This window comes from Nerophis ophidion, linkage group LG03, assembly GCF_033978795.1.
Source record: "Nerophis ophidion isolate RoL-2023_Sa linkage group LG03, RoL_Noph_v1.0, whole genome shotgun sequence".
Classification (NCBI taxonomy): domain Eukaryota; kingdom Metazoa; phylum Chordata; class Actinopteri; order Syngnathiformes; family Syngnathidae; genus Nerophis; species Nerophis ophidion.
The window spans coordinates 4,548,920-4,570,693 of record NC_084613.1 but is presented as its reverse complement, the minus strand read 5'-3'; the positions used below and the strand labels follow the sequence as shown (position 1 = coordinate 4,570,693).

At 39.4% G+C, this 21,774-nt stretch overlaps 1 protein-coding gene across 1 annotated transcript; it reads right to left on the bottom strand.

The window, feature by feature from the left end:
* Window positions 1-1,166: 1,166 nt before the first annotated feature.
* LOC133549011 (zinc finger protein OZF-like) lies at window positions 1,167-13,743 on the bottom strand. The gene is made up of 4 exons (XM_061894062.1): window positions 13,325-13,743; window positions 9,740-9,922; window positions 5,898-6,025; window positions 1,167-5,825 (listed from the first exon to the last, which is right to left on the bottom strand). The coding sequence occupies exons 1-4, from the start codon at window positions 13,446-13,448 to the stop codon at window positions 4,896-4,898; spliced, it is 1,365 nt and encodes a 454-aa protein (XP_061750046.1). The 5' UTR covers window positions 13,449-13,743; the 3' UTR covers window positions 1,167-4,895.
* Between the last annotated feature and the right edge of the window lie 8,031 nt (window positions 13,744-21,774).

The window sequence follows — 21,774 nt, the reverse complement described above, 5'->3', positions numbered from 1 at the left end:
TTAGATCCACTATGGACTGGACTCTCACTATTATGTTAGATCTACTATGGACTGGACTCTCACTATTATGTTAGATCCACTATGGACTGGACTCTCACTATTATGTTAGATCCACTATGGACTGGACTCTCACTATTATGTTAGATCCACTATGGACTGGACTCTCACTATTATGTTAGATCCACTATGGACTGGACTCTCACTATTATGTAGGATCCACTATGGACTGGACTCTCACTATTATGTTAGATCCACTATGGACTGAACTCTCACACTATTATGTTGGATCCAATATGGACTGGACTCTCACTATTATGTTAGATCCACTATGGACTGGACTCTCACTATTATGTTGGATCCACTATGGACTGGACTGTCACTATTATGTCCGATCCACTATGGACTGGACTCTCACTATTATGTTAGATCCACTAAGGACTGGACTCTCACACTATTATGTTGGATCCTCTATGGACTGGACTCTCACTATTATGTTGGATCCTCTATGGACTGGACTCTCACTATTATGTTAGATCCACTATGGACTGGACACTCACTATTATGTTAGATCCACTATGGACTGGACTCTCACTATTATGTTGGATCCACTATGGACTGGACTCTCACTATTATGTTAGATCTACTATGGACTGGACTTTCACTATTATGTTAGACCCACTATGGACTGGACTCTCACTATTATGTTAGATCTACTATGGACTGGACTTTCACTATTATGTTAGACCCACTATGGACTGGACTCTCACTATTATGTTAGACCCACTATGGACTGGACTCTCACTATTATGTTAGATCCACTATGGACTGGACTCTCACTATTATGTTAGATCCACTATAGACTGGAGTCTCACTATTATGTTAGATCTACTATGGACTGGACTCTCACAATATTATGCTAGATCCGCTCGGCGTCCATTGCACTGGTCGCCCAAGTTTCTCATTGTCCCATTGGGTTGAGTTTTTCCTTGCCCTGTTGTGGGATCTGAGCCGAGGACGTCGTTGTGGCTTTGAGACACTCGTGATTTCGGGTTATATAAGTAAACATTGATTGATTGCTGCGATGTTGGAGTTGTCAGGGATGCAGACAAACAAGCAGGAGACGGCAGGAACAGCAGTGCAGGTCAGATGATTATTTATTCCACTGACAAGGACAAAAAATGTACAAAAGATAACTATCAAACATAAACTTGCATGTCCAGGAATCAGACATAAGGGTGTCCATATGTGCACTCGGCACCAGGACACCTTAGCCCGCAGCCCGAGCTGAATCCAGGACTAACCAAAGCCCGAGGCATCTTTTTCTTTCGTGTCAATGTGACCAAAAACAAGAGCCGTGTACATAACCCCCGCTCCTTTAGAAACACATGTTCTGTAAACAGGGAATACTCAAATAAAAGAGGAGACGTGAACCTGGGGCAAGACTGTACAGAGAGTACAGTCCCCACGTCTCTCCACAAATTGAGCAAAATAGAATTCTGTCTCTGTTTATTTCCTTGCTTCTTGTCTTGTTTAATAGATGTCATCGCTGTTTGAACCTGACAACAGTTATGAGTGTGGTGTGCTACCATCTCATCAACACTTATATTACAATTCTGCTCCATCACCGAGCCAGACTCTAGTCCTCCAAGTCCCAAATCTCACGTGAACAAACGTGATCTGACAAAGTCAAAGAAGAAGAACCACTGGTACACAATTACAGGCAACATGGAAGAGGACCGGAGACAATTTTCGGACGAAAACATCCCTAACTAAACTGCTGAGTGGGCGTTGGAACAGGTTGTGTATTTTTTTGTCCCAGTTATTCATTTAGTGAAAAAGGAGAAATATTCTAACAATTATCTTTAATGGATCATTAAAAACACTATTTGTCGTTCATTACAAACCATTTCATTTTTTCAGTAATTGAAAGGATCAAGGTTTTGTATTTTATACCATTTTTTTATATTTTTTTGACCAAAACCCAACGGTTTTGGTCAAAAAAGTATAAAAAATGTGTCATTATTCACTGCGATGAGGTAGCGACTTGTCCAGGGTGTACCCTGCCTTCCGCCCGATTGTAGCTGAGATAGGCGCCAGCGCCCCCCGCGACCCCGAAAGGGAATAAGCGGTAGAAAATGGATGGATGGGTGTCATTATTCAGTATTATTTTGTTTTACTATTCAAGTTTTAAATCTCCATATCAACATTAGGTCCTTCTGTCAATATAATGATTTTAAAGATTTAAGTTGTATGCTCTTTTTGTCAAAGAAAACCCTGTTTTTTGATGGAAAAAAAACACAAAATATGCAATATTATCACCCAATATTTTTTTTCAAGTGGAATACTTGAGATTATATAATAATTGGAGCATTAAAAAGGTCAATAACTCATAACCCCGTTGATTTTAATTCATTATTATTTTTTGAGCAATGACTCTTAAAAACAAATCACACTAAAATTATTGGGGATCCGAAAGGGTTCTACTCATTAAAGTGTTAAAAAATAAAGTATAATTTTTTTTACTGTTTACTTTTAACACAATAATCTCGAGATCAACTTCAGTTCTATCCGTCAATTATAAGTTTTATTGTTGTTTATGTTTTTTGTTTGTTCATTTTAGGCCCTTCTTTTTAAAAAAAAACAGCATTAGTTTTTTATATGGCAAACACAAAATATGCAACATTTTCCCCCAAAAATATCTCAAAGTGGAAAATTTAACGTGACGTAATTGGAGCCTTGAATAGGTCAATAATTCATAATGACATTGATTTTGATTCATTATTATTTTTTGAGCAATGACACTTAAAAACAAATCACTAAAATTATTGGGGATCCAAAAGGGTTCTACTCATTAAAGTGTTAAAAAATAAATTATAAATTTTTTTACTGTTTACTTTTAACACAATAATATCGAGATCAACTTCAGATCTATCCGTCAATTATAATTTTTATTTTTGTTTATGTTTTTTGTTTGTTCATTTTAGGCCCTTCTTTAAAAAAAAAAAACAGCTCAGTTTTTTATATGGCAAACACAAAATATGCAACATTTTCCCCCAAAAATATCTCAAAGTGGAAAATTTAACGTGACGTAATTGGAGCCTTGAATAGGTCAATAATTCATAGTGACATTGATTTTGATTCATTATTATTTTTTAAAGTAGAAACAGCCTGCATGGCAGCTTTGTGTTATTAGAGTAAACATTGCAACATTTTCTTGCCACATTTCACCCGTTTGCTCCTAATTTTTACGTTTAGAAATGTTTTCAATTGTAATTTTAAAATGTGCCGTGGGGCCGTTAAAAAATGACCTGCGGGCCGCAAATGGCCTCCGGGCTGCGTTTTGGACACCCCTGTCATAAAGTGTATTTGCATATTACTTTTGCTAGAGAATTTATTACTACAGACTGAACAACTGAAATGTTTTTCTCCTGTGTGTGTTCTCATGTGTCGAGTCAAATTTGAGTTTTTAACTAATTCTTTTGTGCAAACGGAACAACTAAAAAGGTTTTCCCGGGAATGTTTCTTCATGTGTATTTTCTAGGGCTGGGCAACGATTAAAGATTTTAATCAAAGTTAATCACACTTTTTCTCTGATTAATCGCGATTAACTGCATTGTATACGCAAAGCCCAATAATGAATTCAAAAGTAGTGTGTAGTGCACCTTTATTGGAATATTCTCCCACATGAACAAAAGCGCCAAAACATGTGTTGTGCAAACACAATTTAAATCAGTCCTTGTTAAACAGTAGCAGTTAAATAGCATATTTGATGAAAATCAACTCAAAAAATGTAAATACAAACATTTAAGCTTATTGTCACTGCCAGGGTATTTAAGTTATCCTGTTTGTTATGGAAAATAAATATAATCTACATACAAATCTCTGAGCCACAATCATAACATCTGAACAGGCAATTTCTGAGTTAACAGCAGAAACATTTTTTTTTATCAGGGATCTTATGTTTAAAAAACTTATATTATAGGTAGTGGGCTGTTTTAGGGAATTTTTGATCAAATTATCCTTACTAGTAATATTAATAATGTTGTGTTTATTCTGCGTAGTGCACTTAAAATAATTATGACCATATCTCGGAATTGATATGATGGGAATTTTCCGATTGTTTGCTTGGTGCTTTGATAAACTGAAGGCATCATATACATGGTACTATATTGTGATGTTATGAGCCAGGGAAAAAAAGAACTACCCTACCCAGCATGCAACAGGAGTGAGGAGCATGCGCGGTAGCCCGGTATAGGTTGTGTCGCCATGACGGCATCTTGTATGTTGTGATATGCACGCTCTGAAAATAAACGTTAAGAACTCAGCCAACACTCCTGGTCTGCATTATTCCTAAATAGACAGACAACACATATACTCCGCTGCTTCACAGGCCGCTGGATGTAGCCGGCAAAGTATTCCCATGCTAGCTAGCCGGTCTAGCAAGCACGCGTCTATCAGTCCAAAACGGCCCGGTCTATCCACATTCAGAATTGTCTGGCGGTCGTAAGTGATCCCGGAGTGACCACGCTGTAAGCCAGCCAGGAAATTTGCAGAATTGTCCGGTATTTTTGCCAAATGTTCCATCTTTACCAAGAGCCCCTCCACGCCGAAGTACATCCGGGAGATGCCATCTTGTTAAGAAAAGGCGTTAACAAAATAAAAGCATGTAAACAATATACGCAAATATGCGATAAAATAATTGTCAGCGTTAATAGATTGATGAGTTAACTCGTAATTAACGCATGAATTTGCCCACTCCTAGTATTTTCACATTACTTTCCTTCGTGAATCTTTTGTGATAAACTGAACAACTTGAAGGTTTTTCTCCTCTGTGCGTTCTCATATGTATTTGCATTTTACTTTTGTAAGAATATCTTTTGCCACACAATATACAACTAAAAGTTTTTTCCTCCTGTGTGTATTCTCATAAAGTGTATTTGCATATTACTCTTGCTAGAGAATTTATTACTACAGACTGCACAGCTGAAATGTTTTTCTCCTGTGTGTGTTCTCATGTGTCGAGTCAAATTTGAGTTTTTAACGAATTCTTTTGTGCAAACAGAACAACTATAAAGGTTTCCCCCGGAATGTTTTTTCATGTGTATTTTCACATTACTTTTCTTCGTGAATCTTTTGCGACAAACTAAACAACTAAAAGGTTTTTCTCCTTTGTGCGTTCGCATATGTACTTGCAGATGACTTTTGTTAGAATATCTTTTGCCACACACTATACAACTAAAAAGTTTTTCCCCTGCGTGTGTTCTAATCATGTGTATTTGCATATTACTTTTGTTAGAGAATCTTTTACGACAAACTGAACAATTAAACGTTTTTTCTCCTGTGTGTGTTCTAATATGTTTTTGCAGATTACTTTTGTCATAAAATTGTTTACTGCAAACTGAACAACTGAAAGGTTTTTCTCCTGTGTGCGTTCTCGTGTGTGTTTGCATGTTGTCTTTTTTAGCAAATCTCTTACCACAAACTGAACAACTGAAAGGTTTTTCTCCTGTGTGCGTTCTCATGTGTTGAGTCAAATTCGAACTTTTAAAGAAGCCTTTTGCACAAACAGAACAACCAAAAGGTTTTTGTCTCGAGTGTGTTCTCGTGTGTGATTCTATATTTACATTAGCATGTGTTGTTGTGTCGTCAATATCTGACAGTGGAGCTGAGAGGATGTCCGCTTGTGATCCTCCACAGTAGTCCACATCGGCTTCTGTTATGTGTTTGGGTGAGCTGATGCTTGGAAATTCCACGGCTCGGATCTCCTCGCCTGGACTGTGATGAAGCTGGGAGGACTCAGGTGGTTTCTCTTCATGGTCTTCAGCCTTCACAGGGACAACAGTCAGTGGAAACTTGGTAAGATCAGCTACCTCAAGCCCTAGAAGACACTCTCCCACCTGTGTGGTCCAGAGTTCCTCCTCTTCCTCTTTAATGTGGGGGGGCTGTGGATCATCCTGTTTCAATGTGGAGCTCCCCTCCAGCAACTGAGGGGGAGGTTCTGCTTGACGCCAAAGCAGCTGGACATCTGCAGGAGAAATAAGACTTATTTCTAATGTATACTCCTGTGACTATCACAGCATTGTCATTTCAGACCGTGCGCGGACAAACCCCGTTTCCATGTGAGTTGGGAAATTGTGTTAGATGTAAATATAAACGGAATACAATGATTTGCAAATCCTTTTCAACCCATATTCAGTTGAATATGCTACAAAGACAACATATTTGATGTTCAAACTCATAAACATGTTTTTTTTTGCAAATAATCATTAAAGGGGAACATTATCACAATTTCAAAAGGGTTAAAAACAATAAAAATCAGTTCCCAGTGGCTTGTTGTATTTTTTTAAGTTTTTCTCAAAATTTTACCGGTCTCGGAATATCCCTAAATAAAGCTTTAAAGTGCCTTATTTTCGCTCTCTGCGAAGACACTATCCATCTCCGTGTGACGTCATACAGTGCTGCCAATGTAAACAAACAATGGGAATACCACAGCAAGATATAGCGACATTAGCTCGGATTCAAACTCGGATTTCAGCGACTTAAGCGATTCAACCGATTACGCATGTATTGAAACAGATGGTTGGAGTATGAAAATATTGAAGAAGAAACTGAAGCTATTGAGCGAATAGCTATTGATGCTATTCATAGCCACAGCATGGCCGAATAGCTGCGTTAGCATCGCCGGTAAAATGTGCGGACCAAACAATCAGGACTTTTGCATCTTTTGACACTGGAGCAACTTAAATCCGTCGATTGGTAAGTGTTTGTCTCGCATTAAATGTGGGTGGAAGGAAATGTAATATAGTTGCAAATGCATCTGCAGGTTATCCATACATCTTTGTTCCATTTCTGCTTTAGCACCGCTGGTAAATAGCATGTTAGCATCGATTAGCGTAGCATGTTAGCATCGATTAGCTGGCAGTCAACATCAACAAAACTCACCTTTGTGATTTCGTTGACTATCGTTGCAAATGCATCTGCAGGTTATCCATACATCTCTGTGCCATGTCTGTCTTAGCATCGCCGGTCAAATGTGGAGACACTCTGGCACATTCAATGGGGGTCTGGCGGCAGATTTCTTGCCAGTGGTGCAACTTGAATCCCTCCCTGTTAGTGTTGTTACACCTCCGACAACACGACACTTTGGCATCTTGGGGCCAGTGGTGCAACTTGAATCCCTCCCTGTTAGTGTTGTTACACCCTCCGACAACACACCGACGAGGCATGATGTCTCCAAGGTTCCAAAAAATAGTCAAAAAAACGGAAAATAACAGAGCTGAGACCCGGTGTTTGTAATGTGTTGAAAATGAAAATGGTGGGTGTGTTACCTCGGCGACGTCACATTCTGACGTCATCGCCTCCAGCGCGATGAACAGAAAGGCGTTTAATTCGCCAAAATTCACCCATTTAGAGTTCGGAAATCGGTTAAAAAAATATATGGTCTTTTTTCTGCACCATCAAGGTATATATTGACGCTTACATAGGTCTGCTGATAATGTTCCGATGCCAGCAACACGTGACAAAGAAGTTGGGAAAGGTGGCAATAAATACTGACAAAGTTGAGGAATGCTCATCAAACACTTATTTGGAACATCCCACAGGTGTGCAGGCTAATTGGAAACAGGTGGGTGCCATGATTGGGTATGAAAACAGCTTCCCAAAAAATGCTCAGTCTGCCTAAGCAGGGAAACCCAGACTTCCCCCTCCTCAGCCACTTCGTCCTGCTCCTCCCGGGGGATCCCGAGGCGTTCCCAGGCCAGCCGGGAGAGATAGTAATTCTCAACGGTGTTTCGGACGTGCCCGAAACACCTCCCTAGGGAGGCGTTCGGGTGGCATCCTGACCAGATGCCCGAACCACCTCATCTGGCTCCTCTCCATGTGGAGGAGCAGCGGCTTTACTTTGAGCTTCTCACCCTATCTCTATTGCAGGGGTCACCAACCTTTTTGAAAGCAAGAGCTACTTCTTGGGTACTGATTAATGCGAAGGGCTACCAGTTTGATACACAGTTAAATAAATTGCCAGAAATAGCCAATTTGCTCAATTTACCTCTAATAAATTATATATATATATATATATATATATATATATATATACTGCGATGAGGTGGCGACTTGTCCAGGGTGTACCCCGCCTTCCGCCCGATTGTAGCTGAGATAGGCGCCAGCGCCCCCCGCGACCCCAAAAAGGGAATAAGCGGTAGAAAATGGATGGATGGATGGATATATATATATATATATATATATATTAAAAAAAAGGGTATTTCTGTCTGTCATTCCGTCGTACATTTTTTTTCCTTTAACGGAAGGTTTTTGATAGAGAATAAATGATGAAAAAAACACTTAATTGAACGGTTTAAAAGAGGAGAACACAGGAAAAAAAATGAAAATTAAATGTTGAAACATAGTTTATCTTCAATTTCGACTGTTTAAAAGTCAAAATTCTACCGAGAAAAAAAAAAAGAGTAAAACTAGCTAATTCGAAAAAAATAATTTATGGAACATCATTAGTCATTTTTCCTGATTGAGATTAATTGTAGAATTTTAATGACATATTTTAAATAGGTTAAAATCCAATCTGCATTTTGTTAGAATATATAACAAATTGGACCAAGCTATATTTCTAACAAAGACAAATCATTATTTCTTCTACATTTTCCAGAACGTTTTTCAAAGAAATTCAAAAGAATTTGAAATAAGATTTAAATGTTTCTAAAGATTTTCTAGATTTGCCAGAATAATTTTTTTGAATTTTAATCATAATAAGTTTGAAGAAACATTTCACAAATATTATTTGTCGAAAAAACAGAAGCTAAAATGAAGAATTAAATTAAAATGTATTTATTATTCTTTACAATAAAAAAATTAAAAATTACTTGAACATTGATTTAAATTGTCAGGAAAGAAGAGGAAGGAATTTAAAAGGGAAAAAGGTATATGTGTTTAAAAATCCTAAAATCATTTATAAGTTTGAATTTTTTTCTCTAAAATTGTCTTTCTGAAAGTTATAAGAAGCAAAGTAAAAAAAATAAATTAATTTATTTAAACAAGTGAAGACCAAGTCTTTAAAATATTTTCTTGGATTTTCAAATTCTATTTGAGTTTTTTCTCTCTTTTAATTAAAAATGTCCAGCAAAGTGAGACCAGCTTGCTAGTAAATAAATACAATTTAAAAAATAGAGGCAGCTCACTGGTAAGTGCTGCTATTTGAGCTATTTTTAGAACAGGCCAGTGGGCGACTCATCTGGTCCTTACGGGCGACCTGGTGCCCGCGGGCATCGTGTTGGTGACCCCTGATATAGCATCTGGCAGTTAGCATTCCATGACCCACCCCGCCGAATTCTTATTGGTTGACCTGTTTGTGACGATTTCAGACATTTTCTTCGTCTCTTCCGCGAATGAGATAAATAACATTATTTGATATTTTACGGTAATGCGTTAATATTTTCACAAATAAGTCGCTCTGGAGTATAAGTGGCACCCCCGTCCAAACTATGAAAAAAACTATGACTTATAGTCCGAAAAATACAGTAGTCATTTTGTTGGTTCGCACATGCCAAAAATATCTTAGCTGAATGTAAAAGCAGATGTCTGAATTAGAGTCACTGACTAAGTTTATGCTTCATTACGCTAATGTGGAGCTGAAAAGCAAGTATATCTCCAGCCATTATCAGAACTGTGGACCTTGGATGAACATGAGTTACAAACATTGTTTTAGATGACATCTGGATGTTCTGCTTACTTGGACTGTGATGAAGCTGTGAGCACTCAGGTGGTTTCTCTTCATGGTCTTCAGTCTTCACAGAGACAACAGTCAGTGGAAACTTGGTGAGATCAGCCTCCTCCTGCCCGAGAAGACACTCTTCCTCCTGAGTGATCCATAGATCCTCCTCTTCCTCTTTAATGTGGGGGGGCTGCTGGACGTCTGTGGTGTAAATGGGATTAAGAGCGAAAAGACGTAGTTTTTGACTGAGATTATTTTGGTCCTCCTGTGTGTTGATTAAATGTGTGAAGTGAAAGTGAGAGATGTTACCTCAGTAGAAGCATTTAAGTTCCATCTTAAAACTCATTTGTATGCTCTAGCCTTTAAATAGACCCCCCTTTTTAGACCAGTTGATCTGCCGTTTATTTTATTTTCTTCTCTGCCCCCCTTTCCCTTGTGGAAGGGGGGGAACAGGTCCGGCAACCATTGATGAAGTACTGGCTGTCCAGAGTCGGGACCCTGGGTGGACCGCTCGCCTGTGCATCGGTTGGGGACATCTCTGCACTGCTGACCTGTCTACGCTCAGGATGGACTCCTGCTGGCCTCACTATGGACTGGACTCTCACTATTATGTTAAATCCACTATGGACTGGACTCTCACACTATCATGTTAAATCCACTATGGACTGGACTCTCACTATTATGTTAGATCCACTATGGACTGGACTCTCACTATTATGTTAGATCCACTATGGACTGGACTCTCACACTATTATGTTAGATCCACTATGGACTGGACTCTCACTATTATGTTAGATCCACTATGGACTGGACTCTCACACTATTATGTTAGATCCACTATGGACTGGACTCTCACTATTATGTTAGATCCACTATGGACTGGACTCTCACACTATCATGTTAAATCCACTATGGACTGGACTCTCACCATTATGTTAGATCCACTTGAAACTCTTATCTTTCATGAACAATATAAAACAAAGCAGTGCATCCTCCTCAAAAGACAAATCACCTTCCTTTAGACCAGGGGTGTCCAAACTTTTATCCATTGAGGGCCGCACACTGAAAAATCAAAGCAAGTGGGGGCCATTTGGATATTTTTTTATTTAAAAAAATAATACAATATAAAAAATATACATTTCGTCCTCCACTCCAAAGGGTTTTGGTCAAAAAAATATTAAAAATTAGTATTCAAGTTTTAAATCTCTCGATCAACATTAGGTCTATCTGTCAATATAATGATTTTAAAGATTTAAGTTGTATGCTTTTTTTGTCACAAAAAAACTGCTTCTTTTAATGGAAAAATCACAAAATATGCAATATTTTTTCAAGTGGAATATTTGAGATTATATAATAATTGGAGCATTAAAAAGGTCAATAACTCATAACACCATTTATTTTAATTTATTATTATTTTTTGAGCAATGACACTTAAAGGGGAACATTATCACAAATTCAAAAGGGTTGAAAACAATAAAAATCAGTTCCCAGTGGCTTGTTGTATTTTTTGAATTTTTTTTCAAAATGTTACCGGTCTCGGAATATCCCTAAAAAAAGCTTTAAAGTGCCTTATTTTCGACTCTCTGCGAAGACACTGGCCATTTCCCTGTGACGTCACACAGTGCTGCCAATGTAAACAAACAATGGGAATACCACAGCAAGATATAGTGACATTAGCTCGGATTCAAACTCGGATTTCAGCAACTTATGCGATTCAACAGACTACGAATGTATTGAAAGAGATGGTTGGAGTATGAAAATATTGAAGAAGAAACTGAAGCTATTGAGCGAATAGCTATTGACGCTATTCATAGCCATAGCATGGCCGAATAACTGCGTTAGCATCGCCGGTAAAATGTGCGGACCAAACGATCAGGACTTTCGCATCTTGTGCCACTGGAGCAACTTAAATCCGTCGATTGGTAAGTGTTTGTTTCGCATTAAATGTGGGTGGAAGGAAACGTAATATAGTTGCAAATGCATCTACAGGTTATCCATACATCTCTGTACCATGTCTGCTTTAGCACCGCCGGTAAATAGCATGTTAGCATCGATTAGCTGGCAGTCAACATCAACAAAACTCACCTTTGTGATTTCATTGACTATCGTTGCAAATGCATCTGCAGGTTATCCATACATCTCTGTGCCATGTCTGTCTTAGCATCGCCGGTCAAATGTGGAGACACTCTGGCACATTCAATGGGGGTCTGGCGGCAGACACTTTGGCATCTTGGGGCCAGTGGTGCAACTTGAATCCCTCCCTGTTAGTGTTGCTACACCCTCCGACAACACACCGACGAGGCATGATGTCTCCAAGGTTCCAAAAAATTGTCAAAAAAACGGAAAATAACAGAGCTGAGACCCGGTGTTTGTAATGTGTTGAAAATGAAAATGGTGGGTGTGTTACCTCGGCGACGTCACATTCTGACGTCATCGCCTCCAGCGCGATAAACAGAAAGGCGTTTAATTTGCCAAAATTCACCCATTTAGAGTTCGGAAATCGGTTAAAAAAATAGATGGTCTTTTTTCTGCACCATCAAGGTATATATTGACGCTTACATAGGTCTGCTGATAATGTTCCCCTTTAAAAACAAATCACACTAAAATTATTGGGGATCCAAAAGGGTTCTACTCATTAAAGTGTTAGAAAATAAATTATAAATTTTTTTTGACTGTTTAATTTTAACACAATAATCTCCAGATCAACTTAAGATCCATCCGTCAATTATAAGTTTTGTTGTTGTTTATGTTTTTTGTTTGTTCATTTTGGGCTTCACGGTGGCAGAGGGGTTAGTGCGTCTGCCTCACAATACGAAGGTCCTGCAGTCCTGGGTTCAAATCCAGGCTCGGGATCTTTCTGTGTGGAGTTTGCATGTTCTCCCCGTGAATGCGTGGGTTCCCTCCGAGTACTCCGGCTTCCTCCCACCTCCAAAGACATGCACCTGGGGATAGGTTGATTGGCAACACTAAAAATTGGCCCTAGTGTGTGAATGTTGTCTGTCTATCTGTGTTGGCCCTGCCATGAGGTGGCGACTTGTCCAGGGTGTACCCCGCCTTCCGCCCGATTGTAGCTGAGATAGGCACCAGCGCCCCCCGCGACCCCGAAAGGGAATAAGCGGTAGAAAATGGATGGGTTTGTTCATTTTAGGCCCTTCTTTAAAAAAAAAACAGCTCAGTTTTTTATATGGCAAACACAAAAAATGCATCATTTGCCCCCAAAAATATCTCAAAGTGGAAAATTTAACGTGACGTAATTGGAGCCTTGAATAGGTCAATAATTCATCATGACATTGCTTTTGATTCATTATTATATTTTAAAGAAAGTAACCGCCTGCATGGCAGCTTTGTGTTATTAGAGTAAACATTGCAACAAGTTCTTGTTACATTTCACCTGTTTGGTCATTCAAATCACCTTTTACGTTTTGAACATTTCTCAATGGTATTTTTAAATGTGCTGTGGGGCCGTTAAAAAATGACCTGCGGTCAGCAAATGGCCCCCGGGCCGCACTTTGGACACCCCTGCTTTAGACAAACAATTAAAGAATAGCGTTGATAGTCAAAATATAAAGTTAGTAAACATGAAAGAGTAAGAAGTAAACAAACCTGTTCTGTGTGACACAACTTGATGTTCCTTGAAAACTGCGTCCAGTAGTTGATGTTGTCGCTCCTTCTCCTCTTTTGTGGGAGAAAGTTCCACCTCGTACTCTGCAGTCGTTCTTTGGCACATTTGACACTTTACACTCACATTTGCTTCGCGATGTGTTGATAAAGTCCGAGTCTCTTTGTCGGCAGCTAACAAGCTAAGCTAACTAGCAAGCCAAGCTAGCCTGAGAAGCTTTTCAAGTTCACTGAGACGAGTCGATTTTTTCCTGACGCAAATAATAAATCAACTTTTGTTTTTTCATACGATGAACGAATGGGTACAAACGTAGAAATTGAGGGTTTAACACACATTTAAACTATTTACGATTAGATTGTGTCCGTTCGTTGTCGTTTTCTTTTTCCGGTTTACTGGCGGGTTGCAGTCATGGCTTCAAAGGTGAGTACTGCCCCCTGCTGGACTGTACAATTATAGCAAGGGCTATTTCAACAAATCTATACATGTCTACAATATTTGTATTGGCAAGAAATCTGCGTGCAAAGAACTCCGGCTTATTAGTGATTCCCAGAGCCCCAAAAAAAGTCTGCGGGCTGTATACAGTTAGAGATGCTTCCTAGAAGCATTTAAGTCCCATCTTAAAACTCATTTGTATACTCTAGTCCAGGGGTCGGGAACCTTTTTGCCTGAAAGAGCCTTTAAAGCCAAATATTTAAAAATGTATTTCCGTGAGAGCCATACAATATTTCTTAACAATGAATACAACCAAATGTGTGCATTTTTAAGTAAGACCAACATGTTTAGAGTATAATAAATCCCCTATTCGTTTTAATCAATCAATCAATGTTTACTTATATAGCCCTAAATCACTAGTGTCTCAAAGGGCTGCACAAACCACTACGACATCCTCGGTAGGCCCACATAAGGGCAAGGAAAACTCACACCCAGTGGGACGTCGGTGACAATGATGACTATGAGAACCTTGGAGAGGAGGAAAGCAATGGATGTGGAGCGGGTCTAACATGATACTGTGAAAGTTCAATCCACAATGGATCCAACACAGTCGCGAGAGTCCAGTCCAAAGCGGATCCAACACAGCAGGGAGAGTCCCGTTCACAGCGGAACCAGCAGGAAACCATCCCAAGCGGAGGCGGATCAGCAGCGCAGAGATGTCCCCAGCCGATACACAGGCGAGCAGTACATGGCCACCGGATCGGACCGGACCCCCTCCACAAGGGAGAGTGGGACATAGGAGAAAAAGAAAAGAAACGGCAGATCAACTGGTCTAAAAAAGGGAGTCTATTTAAAGGCTAGAGTATACAAATGAGTTTTAAGGTGAGACTTAAATGCTTCTACTGAGGTAGCATCTCGAACTGTTACCGGGAGGGCATTCCAGAGTACTGGAGCCCGAAATGAAAACGCTCTATAGCCCGCAGACTTTTTTGGGGCTCTAGGAATCACTAATAAGCACGAGTCCTTTGAAGGCAGATTTCTTGCCGGGACATATGGTACAATACAATCGGCAAGATAGGATGGAGCTAGACCGTGTAGTATTTTATACGTCAGTAGTAAAACCTTAAAGTCACATCTTAAGTGCACAGGAAGCCATTATTATTCTGAAGTTAACCAATAATAAATCAAATACTTCTTACCATTAATGCGACTTCTTGAACAAGTCTGGTAGAAAACAGATGGATGTATAAAATGCATGAGAATGTTTTATATTTTGAACGGTATTTTTTAGCACTGTGATTACGAGCGGAATTATTCATTATTATCGTGTTAAACCAGGGGTGTCCAAACTTTTTTCACTGAGCTTTGGTTGACATCAGTACTTCAGTCATCAACAATTGCATCAACAGAGAAATGTGGACATTGAAACAGTGTAGGTCTTATTTAGTAGGATATGTACAGCCAGCAGAGAACATAGTGAGTTCACATAGCATAAGAACAAGTATATACATTAGAAGTACATTTGATTATTTATATTAGGTTATTTACAATCCGGGTAGATGGGATGTGAATGGAGGAGGGTATTAGCAAAGGGTTGAAGTTGCCTGGAGGTGTTGTTTTAGAGCGCTTTTGAAGGAGGCTGTCCAGAGTCAGGACCCGGGGTGGACCGCTTGTCTGTGCATCAATTGGGGACGTCTCTGCGCTTCTGACCTGTCTCTGCTTGGGATGGTGTCCTGCTGGCCCCACTATGGACTGGACTCTCACTATTATGTTGGATCCACTATGGACTGGACTCTCACTATTATGTTAGATCCACTATGGACTGGACTCTCACTATTATGTTAGATCCACTATGGACTGGACTCTCACACTATTATGTTAGATCCACTATGGACTGGACTCTCACTATTATGTTAGATCCACTATGGACTGGACTCTCACTATTATGTTAAATCCACTATGGACTGGACTCTCACTATTATGTTAGATCCACTAAGGACTGGACTCTCACAATATTATGTTAGACCCACTAAGGACTGGACTCTCACAATATTATGTTAGATCCACAATGGACTGGGCTCTCACAATATTATGTTATATCCACTATGGACTGGACTCTCACAATATTATGTTAGACCCACTAAGGACTGGACTCTCACAATATTATGTTAGATCCACAATGGACTGGGCTCTCACAATATTATGTTATATCCACTATGGACTGGACTCTCACACTATTATGTTAGATCCACTATGGACTTGACTCTCACTATTATGTTATATCCACTATGGACTTGACTCTCACTATTATGTTAGATCCACTATGGACTGGACTCTCACACTATTATGTTAGATCCACTATAGACTGGACTCTCACTATTATGTTAGATCCACTATGGACTGGACTCTCACTATTATGTTAGATCCACTATGGACTGGACTCTCACTATTATGTTAGATCCACTAAGGACTGGACTCTCACACTATTATGTTAGATCCACTATGGACTTGACTCTCACTATTATGTTAGATCCACTATGGACTTGACTCTCACTATTATGTTAGATCCACTATGGACTGGACTCTCACACTATTATGTTAAATCCACTATGGACTGGACTCTCACTATTATGTTAGATCCACTATGGACTTGACTCTCACTATTATGTTAGATCCACTATGGACTGGACTCTCACACTATTATGTTAGATCCACTATAGGCTGGACTCTCACTATTATGTTAGATCCACTATGGACTGGACTCTCACACTATTATGTTAGATCCACTATGGACTTGACTCTCACTATTATGTTAGATCCACTATGGACTGGACTCTCACACTATTATGTTAGATCCACTATGGACTTGACTCTCACTATTATGTTAGATCCACTATGGACTGGACTCTCACACTATTATGCTATATCCACTATGGACTGGACTCTCACTCTTATGTTGAATACACTATGGACTGGAGTCTCACTATTATGTCAGATCCACTATGGACTGGACTCTCACTATTATGTCAGATCCACTATGGACTGGACTCTCACTATTATGTTAGATCCACTAAGGACTGGACTCTCACACTATTATGTTAGATCCACTATAGACTGGACTCTCACTATTATGTTAGATCCACTATGGACTGGACTCTCACTATTATGTTAGATCCACTATGGACTGGACTCTCACTATTATGTTAGATCCACTAAGGACTGGACTCTCACACTATTATGTTAGATCCACTATGGACTTGACTCTCACTATTATGTTAGATCCACTATGGACTTGACTCTCACTATTATGTTAGATCCACTATGGACTGGACTCTCACACTATTATGTTAAATCCACTATGGACTGGACTCTCACTATTATGTTAGATCCACTATGGACTTGACTCTCACTATTATGTTAGATCCACTATGGACTGGACTCTCACACTATTATGTTAGATCCACTATGGACTTGACTCTCACTATTATGTTAGATCCACTATGGACTGGACTCTCACACTATTATGTTAGATCCACTATGGACTTGACTCTCACTATTATGTTAGATCCACTATGGACTGGACTCTCACACTATTATGTTAGATCCACTATGGACTTGACTCTCACTATTATGCTATATCCACTATGGACTGGACTCTCACTCTTATTTTGAATACACTATGGACTGGACTCTCACACTATTATGTTAGATCCACTATGGACTGGACTCTCACACTATTATGTTAGATCCACTATGGACTTGACTCTCACTATTATGTTAGATCCACTATGGACTTGACTCTCACTATTATGTTAGATCCACTATGGACTGGACTCTCACACTATTATGTTAAATCCACTATGGACTGGACTCTCACTATTATGTTAGATCCACTATGGACTTGACTCTCACTATTATGTTAGATCCACTATGGACTGGACTCTCACACTATTATGTTAGATCCACTATAGGCTGGACTCTCACTATTATGTTAGATCCACTATGGACTGGACTCTCACACTATTATGTTAGATCCACTATGGACTTGACTCTCACTATTATGTTAGATCCACTATGGACTGGACTCTCACACTATTATGTTAGATCCACTATGGACTTGACTCTCACTATTATGTTAGATCCACTATGGACTGGACTCTCACACTATTATGCTATATCCACTATGGACTGGACTCTCACTCTTATGTTGAATACACTATGGACTGGAGTCTCACTATTATGTCAGATCCACTATGGACTGGACTCTCACTATTATGTCAGATCCACTATGGACTGGACTCTCACTATTATGTTAGATCCACTAAGGACTGGACTCTCACACTATTATGTTAGATCCACTATAGACTGGACTCTCACTATTATGTTAGATCCACTATGGACTGGACTCTCACTATTATGTTAGATCCACTATGGACTGGACTCTCACTATTATGTTAGATCCACTAAGGACTGGACTCTCACACTATTATGTTAGATCCACTATGGACTTGACTCTCACTATTATGTTAGATCCACTATGGACTTGACTCTCACTATTATGTTAGATCCACTATGGACTGGACTCTCACACTATTATGTTAAATCCACTATGGACTGGACTCTCACTATTATGTTAGATCCACTATGGACTTGACTCTCACTATTATGTTAGATCCACTATGGACTGGACTCTCACACTATTATGTTAGATCCACTATGGACTTGACTCTCACTATTATGTTAGATCCACTATGGACTGGACTCTCACACTATTATGTTAGATCCACTATGGACTTGACTCTCACTATTATGTTAGATCCACTATGGACTGGACTCTCACACTATTATGTTAGATCCACTATGGACTTGACTCTCACTATTATGCTATATCCACTATGGACTGGACTCTCACTCTTATGTTGAATACACTATGGACTGGACTCTCACACTATTATGTTAGATCCACTATGGACTTGACTCTCACTATTATGTTAGATCCACTATGGACTGGACTCTCACACTATTATGTTAGATCCACTATGGACTTGACTCTCACTATTATGTTAGATCCACTATGGACTGGACTCTCACACTATTATGTTAGATCCACTATGGACTTGACTCTCACTATTATGTTAGATCCACTATGGACTGGACTCTCACACTATTATGTTAGATCCACTATGGACTTGACTCTCACTATTATGTTAGATCCACTATGGACTGGACTCTCACACTATTATGTTAGATCCACTATGGACTTGACTCTCACTATTATGTTAGATCCACTATGGACTGGACTCTCACTCTTATGTTGAATACACTATGGACTGGACTCTCACACTATTATGTCAGATCCACTATGGACTGGACTCTCACTATTATGTTGGATCCACTATGGACTGGACTCTCACACTATTATGTTAGATCCACTATGGACTGGACTCTCACTATTATGTCAGATCCACTATGGACTGGACTCTCACTATTATGTCAGATCCACTATGGACTGGACTCTCTCACTATTATGTTAGATCCACTATGGACTGGACTCTCACACTATTATGTTAGATCCACTATGGACTTGACTCTCACTATTATGTTATATCCACTATGGACTGGACTCTCACACTATTATGTTAGATCCACTATAGACTGGACTCTCACTATTATGTTAGATCCACTATGGACTGGACTCTCACTATTATGTTAGATCCACTATGGACTGGACTCTCACTATTATGTTAGATCCACTAAGGACTGGACTCTCACACTATTATGTTAGATCCACTATGGACTTGACTCTCACTATTATGTTGGATCCACTATGGACTTGACTCTCACTATTATGTTAGATCCACTATGGACTGGACTCTCACACTATTATGTTAAATCCACTATGGACTGGACTCTCACTATTATGTTAGATCCACTATGGACTTGACTCTCACTATTATGTTAGATCCACTATGGACTGGACTCTCACTATTATGTTAGATCCACTATGGACTTGACTCTCACTATTATGTTAGATCCACTATGGACTGGACTCTCACACTATTATGTTAGATCCACTATGGACTGGACTCTCGCTATTATGTTAGATCCACTATGGACTGGACTCTCGCTATTATGTTAGATCCACTATGGACTGGACTCTCACTATTATGTTAGATCCACTATGGACTGGACTCTCACTATTATGTTAGATCCACTAAGGACTGGACTCTCTCACTATTATGTTAGATCCACTATGGACTGGACTCTCACACTATTATGTTAGATCCACTATGGACTGGACTCTCACTATTATGTTAGATCCACTAAGGACTGGACTCTCACACTATTATGTTAAATCCACTATGGACTGGACTCTCACTATTATGTTAGATCCACTATGGACTGGACTCTCACACTATTATGCTATATCCACTATGGACTGGACTCTCACTCTTATGTCAGATCCACTATGGACTGGACTCTCACTATTATGTCAGATCCACTATGGACTGGACTCTCTCACTATTAAATTGGATCCACTATGGACTGGACTCTCACTATTATGTCAGATCCACTATGGACTTGACTCTCACTATTATGCTATATCCACTATGGACTGGACTCTCACTCTTATGTTGAATACACTATGGACTGGACTCTCACACTATTATGTCAGATCCACTATGGACTGGACTCTCACTATTATGTTGGATCCACTATGGACTGGACTCTCACACTATTATGTTAGATCCACTATGGACTGGACTCTCACTATTATGTCAGATCCACTATGGACTGGACTCTCACTATTATGTCAGATCCACTATGGACTGGACTCTCTCACTATTATGTTAGATCCACTATGGACTGGACTCTCACACTATTATGTTAGATCCACTATGGACTTGACTCTCACTATTATGTTATATCCACTATGGACTGGACTCTCACACTATTATGTTAGATCCACTATAGACTGGACTCTCACTATTATGTTAGATCCACTATGGACTGGACTCTCACTATTATGTTAGATCCACTATGGACTGGACTCTCACTATTATGTTAGATCCACTAAGGACTGGACTCTCACACTATTATGTTAGATCCACTATGGACTTGACTCTCACTATTATGTTGGATCCACTATGGACTTGACTCTCACTATTATGTTAGATCCACTATGGACTGGACTCTCACACTATTATGTTAAATCCACTATGGACTGGACTCTCACACTATTATGTTAGATCCACTATGGACTGGACTCTCACTATTATGTTAGATCCACTATGGACTGGACTCTCACTATTATGTTAGATCCACTATGGACTTGACTCTCACTATTATGTTAGATCCACTATGGACTGGACTCTCACTCTTATGTTGAATGCACTATGGACTGGAGTCTCACTATTATGTCAGATCCACTATGGACTGGACTCTCACTATTATGTTAGATCCACTATGGACTTGACTCTCACTATTATGTTAGATCCACTATGGACTGGACTCTCACACTATTATGCTATATCCACTATGGACTGGACTCTCACTCTTATGTTGAATACACTATGGACTGGAGTCTCACTATTATGTCAGATCCACTATGGACTGGACTCTCACTATTATGTCAGATCCACTATGGACTGGACTCTCTCGCTATTAAATTGGATCCACTATGGACTGGACTCTCACTATTATGTTAGATCCACTATGGACTGGACTCTCACTATTATGTTAGATCCACTATGGACTTGACTCTCACTATTATGTTAGATCCACTATGGACTGGACTCTCACACTATTATGCTATATCCACTATGGACTGGACTCTCACTCTTATGTTGAATACACTATGGACTGGAGTCTCACTATTATGTCAGATCCACTATGGACTGGACTCTCACTATTATGTCAGATCCACTATGGACTGGACTCTCTCGCTATTAAATTGGATCCACTATGGACTGGACTCTCACAAAATTATGTGAGATCCACT